The sequence below is a fragment of the Monoraphidium neglectum genome, assembly GCF_000611645.1.
Source record: "Monoraphidium neglectum strain SAG 48.87 unplaced genomic scaffold scaffold00249, whole genome shotgun sequence".
NCBI classification, from domain to species: domain Eukaryota; kingdom Viridiplantae; phylum Chlorophyta; class Chlorophyceae; order Sphaeropleales; family Selenastraceae; genus Monoraphidium; species Monoraphidium neglectum.
The window spans coordinates 4118-9466 of NW_014013379.1; the positions used below are offsets into that span (position 1 = coordinate 4118).

Below are 5349 nucleotides of genomic sequence, written 5' to 3' on the forward strand. Positions count from 1 at the left end.
CTGCCTCTGCAGTTGCGAACCGCACAGCCAGCCGCTCGTCCTGGGCAAGTGCCACCGGAGCTGCCCCTCCTGTCACGCCCTCTGCTACCAGGCGCTCTACCTCTGGTGGTGCTGCCTCTGCTGCTGCAGCTGCCTCTGCGCGTGCGTGCTCATTCGGCACCCGGTCGGCCTCGGCCTGAGCCTCGCTGTCAGCCAGCTCTGCGGCCAGGCATTCATCCCCCTTTCCGGCTGCCGCTGCCGCTGCCGCTTTCGCTGCTGCGGCTTCCGCACCTGTGTCGCTTGCTGGTTGCTGGGATGGTGAACACACTGGGTCCACCGCTGAAGCTGCCTTGGCGCCTGCCGCACTCCGCGCTGCCTGATCCTCCCCCTCTGCCGGTGCTACCATTTGGGCGGCAGCGGCGTCGACAGCCGTGTGCTCAACCACCAACTGCTCAACCTCAGGTTGAGCCGCAGCACCCTCAGCCTTGGCCAGCAGGCCCTCGGCCGCCGCCGCAGCTGCTGCTCCTGCTGCTGCTGCTGCTGCTGCTGCTGCTGCTGCTGCTGCTGCTGTTGGTCTGGCCGCCGTAACGGCCTCCACGTGCCTGGTCAGCAAACGCTCGACCTCAGCTTGAGTTGCAGCAGCTGCTTCGGCCGCCACGCACTCTGCCGCCGCGCACCCAGCTGCTGCCGGCAGTGCCAACACTCCGGAAGCCTCTGCCAATTCCTGTGTGCATGCTGCAGTACCCGCTTCGACGCGCGCTGAGGCACTTGCGGCCGTCGGCTGTGCCGCTGCATGCGCTGCCTCGGCTGCGGCAGCCTCAGCGGCAGCGGCCGCCTCTTCTGCTTCCGGCCCCGCTGCTTCCTGCCGGGCTGCGACACCTGCTACCCGGGGAGCCTCAGCCCCCACGGCCTCCTGCCATGCGGCAAGGCACTCCACCTGTGTTTGTGTTCGAGCTGCCACCCCAGCGCCCGTGGGGGCGCCCGCCGCTGCCCGCTGCGCCGCCGGCAACTCCATGTCTAGCTTCACTGCTACTGCTTGTCCTTTGTATGCAGCTGCCAAGGTGATTGCATGCTCTGCATTCTGACTTGTCTCCTGGTATTCAAGCACGCTGCTGCGCTGGGCGCCCTCCTCCCCAGCACTGCCCTCGCGGGGCGGACCCGCATGTGGGCGCGCCTCTGCTTGCCGCTGCGCCTCTGGCCGCTGCGCTCGCACACGCGCCCCTGGCTCCGGGGCAGCCGCAAGCGCAGCCGGCGGGGTATTGGCTATAGGCGCAAGGCCTCGTTTCAAAAGAAGCAGCAGCCCGCCGCCAATCTCCCACTGCGGCGCCAGCGGCGAGCCAGCTTGCAGCTGCCGTCCCGCCGCCGCCGACTGCGGCACTGCCACTGCTGTGGGCTCCGCTTCCCATGAAATGTCAGAAGCCCGTGTCGGCGATAGCGGGCGCCCGGAGTCATGCTGCTGCTGCCGCAGCTCTCGGCCCGCGACCGGCCGCGCCGGCGTTTCGTCCGCCTCCGGTAAAAAGCGATCTGTATGCCTCTTGCCCCAAGAGCCCGGGCTCTGCGGCGCCAGGTGGCCGGCAAGCGGGGAGTCAGGGGCGTCTCGCGCCAAAGGGGAGAGGGGCTCCTCCAAATCGACGCCGCCGCCCGCCGCCGCGCCGGCCGCCCGCGGCTGCGCGCCGTCGCTGCTCGAAGGGGTCTGCTGGTGCGGCGGCTGCGGCTGGTGCTGCTGCTGTTGGTGCGGCTGCGCTGCCTGCCACCGCCGTCGCGCGCGCTGCAGCTGCTGCGCGGTGAGGCGCCGCTGGCGGCGCAGGTCTTGCCTGTGCTGCGGCGACGGCGGGCTGCTGCTGCTGCCGCCGCTGCCGCTGGTTGCGGCAGAGCGCCGCGCGCCATCGCAAGCGGCGCAGCTGCGCGACGGCGACGCCGCACCGCCCATTTCAGTAAAGATGGATGGCAGTGCGTCGCCCGGTTGCCCAGGCTTCGGCGACCTGGTCAGCACGGCGGTCAACGGTGGTCAACGGTGGTCAAACGATGAGAGTGATGATCGAAGACGAATCAAATGGAGAAGCCTCCGCACGCGGCGGCCGGGACGCTCCCTCCGCAAGCGTTGGCGGCCACGGCGGGGGCGCTGCTCACCCTGCGTAGTAGAAAGGGTTTGTGAAAGCGGCCTCGGCGTTGGTCGGGGCGGAGGAAGCGTCGCCCACGGCCTCGTCACCCGCTGCCGCGATAGCCGCCATGCTCGCGCTGCTCGCGCTGCTGGCCCCCGCTAGGCTGCGTGCGTCGCCGTCGGGGCCAGCGCCCTCGTCGGCCGTGCAGGGGTACGAGCACAGCGCGCCGGCGGCCCTCCGGGACGCCGCGCCCGCGGGGCTGCGGGCGGCGCCGCCGTCCGAGGGCGTGGCGGCGGGCGCTTCCGCCAGCTGGCCGGTCCTGCGGGGACATGCGGGCATGCCAGGGACAAAAAGTGTTAAGGAGTTTGTTTCGATGCGACGTGTCTTTTGCATGTCTCAACCGCTGCTCAAACGTTGATGCACTCACAATATGATGACGAGTGGGCATGGGACGTGGCTGACCCCAGCAACAAACCAAATCAGCCAACCCGTGCCACGAGCCATCTTGTCAAACTCACCCGAACCAGAAGAATGGGTTTGAGATCATGGGCGGGCAGTCGACCGGCAGGTCGTCCCGTCCGCCGCCACCTGTCGCCGCCGCCGCAGCCGCCCCCGCCTCGGCCGCCGCCCTCGCCGCACCGCGCGCCGCCGCCTCCACGCCGCTGGGGGAGAGCTCCCCGCACAGGCTGCCGTCGCTGCTGGCGCGCGTGAGCGTGAGCGCGGGGCCGGCCGGCCACGCAGCTTCCGCCCCAGCTACGCGCGGGCGCTGACGAACCTGCCGGGGCCCCGACCCCTCGGCGCCGCCGCTCCGCGGGCGCGCGGCGCGGGCCGGCGGCGGCGGCGCCACGCCGGCGGACGACGGCCAGGGAGACTCGACCATGAGTGGCACGCCGCCGGCGCCATAATCGCCGCCCATGAGGCAGGGGCCGACGCTCAGCCGGCCGGCGACGGCATCGAGCTGGTAGTCCAATGCAGAGTAGGCAGTGGTGTGCGGCTCGCGGCCAGACGGCTGCGCGCGCGCGCCTGGCGCAGCGGGGCGTGCCGGATGAGTAGATGATGAGCTGGCCGCAGCAAAAGGGTTGGCTGTCTGATGCACGCGCCGCTGCAGCGCGGCGGGTAGGACAGACGCGAATGAGAGGCCCCGCGGGCACTGCGCACGCACGGCGCCACCGCTGCGATCTCACCTCTGCCGAGCGCGGCCATGATCTGCGCCGCGGCATCCGGGGGTGGCGCCTGCGCAGCGCGGCAGCCATCGGCGGTGGTGGAGGCGGCATGTCGCGGCGCGGCATGCATGGTGCCAGCGTACGCATGCATTGAGACTGCCATTTGCGGCGCCGCAGTCCGCGTGGCACCCTCACCTTGCACTTGCCCAGCGACAGGCCCGCTCCGCTCTCCTCACTCGCGCTCCCGCTGCTGCAAAAGTCTGCGCGCGATGCAGGAGCAGCAGCAGCAGCAGCAGCGCCAGGTTGAAAGCAAGCCAGGTTCATGGTCAGCACACTCATCTCTGCGAGGGAGCTGGTATCTGCCTAGAAAGAATCGTTTTTAATCAACACACCTTGTGCATCTGTCATCTGTTGCCGCTCGTATTCTGCAGCGAGCGCATTGAAGGCGCCTGCTGCGTGGGGGCTGACCGCCCTCGGAGGCTGCATCGTGCAGCCGTGGGATGAGTGTCAAGTCATATGCTGTGTTCAAATGTGATGCAGGCCCCCGTCAGTGCGTCTGTTACAGCTTTGCGGTCAAACATCATCCATTGTATCAGCCCTGGCGAGTCCTGAAACACAATGACATGGAAATAATCTTGAAGAAGGATATTCGTTGATACCCAAGCGTCGAGGGTCACAAGCGCACAGTTTTGCGCGACCGCAGCCTGCTGCTCGACGCCGTGCTGTTGCAGGGTGACACTGAGCTCAAGAGCCAAAAATATCGACAGCACCCAACAGTATGATGTCGCCCGGGGTCCTATCGTCATGTTGCAAGGTACAATGCAACAGAATACGTACAATTCGTGAGCGGATGGGTTGCGACCCGCCAATCGTGGAGGCCACAGCCAGGGGCGATGCGAGGACTGCCGTGCAGCATCCAAGCAGGACCGGCATGGTAGCCACTGACAACCTGCTGATCTCATCACTTCATGTACTTGGCATCACTGCGACGTTGCTTGCGCGGCGGCCGAACCTGGGTTGCGACCACCACGTTGTGGCGAGATCTTCCCCCCCCCCCTTGTTGTTGTGCTTCAGCTTGTCACCTCTGGCGGAACCAGATGAGCGGCAGCGATCAGCAATTCCCCCATTTTTTGTGCCTTTCAACAGCAGTGGCCAGTCACTGTGTCAACTATCGAGCGAGGATGCTGAATAGGTGCTCATGGAGGGCCAAAGCCTCCATGGGTGGTGCTTTTCCCACTCAGGTGGGTTGAGCCATGCGTGTCATTCCAGATATCAAACATACAGCATGATAAGATCCTTGAAGATTAATGCTACATGCTACCTGCATGCGTATGCCATGTCTCTTGCACGACGCCTCTGCTTGCGCAGCAGAGCACACACAGTGCGAGCATTTGGCGGCCGCATCGTATCGTATTAACAGCCTGCTTGTTGTCGAAAGGGTGTGATGTTCAAGCCATAAGGCAGCTTTCGGCAATTTCAAATCAACTGAGTTGTGGACGGCCACCTTGTGGGTGGTTGGGTTCTTCGGCCAGCCGCCGGGCATCGCCGCTGTTGCGTGTGAGGTGACCTTCGCTGGCTCCTGCCAGCCGACAGCCCCGCACACCAGCACGCGCGATAACAGATTTATTTGCCATATTTTCACAAAAAAGGAGTGAACGGCGATGACTGGCCCAGAGCCGGGAGCCCCGGCCTCCCGGCAGCTCCCGTTGAAGCTGCCCGCGGCTGTATGACCAACCACCCCCGTGTGCGCTTAAAAGGCCGCCACAAATTCATTGTTATTCACAGTCAGGCGCTCAAGCTGAAGTTGGACGCTCCAAAGGCCTTGCAGAGCACCCAACCACCCGCCAGCAAGCCGTCACCAAAGGACAGGTGAGGACAGGGGCGCAGCCACCGCAGGGCACCAGAGCGTCGGTCGGCCTGCAGGCCCTGCGTGCCCATCACTCCAGCCCCGCGCCCCACCACTCTCCCGCCCACGCTCACCAAGCAACCGCTCCACACCTGCCCCGAACCCCTCATCGCCAGGCCGCCATGTCGCGCCGCGCCCCCCTCCTGCTCCTGGCGGCCGCCCTGCTCGCCCTCGCCGCCTCTGGCGCGTCCGCCGGCCC

At 66.6% G+C, this 5349-nt stretch overlaps 1 protein-coding gene across 1 annotated transcript; it reads right to left on the reverse strand.

Moving 5' to 3' along the window:
* Positions 1-2109: 2109 nt before the first annotated feature.
* Positions 2110-3568, reverse strand: MNEG_2256 (hypothetical protein; the record flags this gene model as incomplete). The annotated part of the gene is made up of 4 exons (XM_014049259.1): positions 2110-2400; positions 2600-3104; positions 3266-3314; positions 3440-3568. Coding segments are annotated over 4 exons (974 nt in total), but the record flags the coding sequence as incomplete, so codon positions are not given.
* Between the last annotated feature and the right edge of the window lie 1781 nt (positions 3569-5349).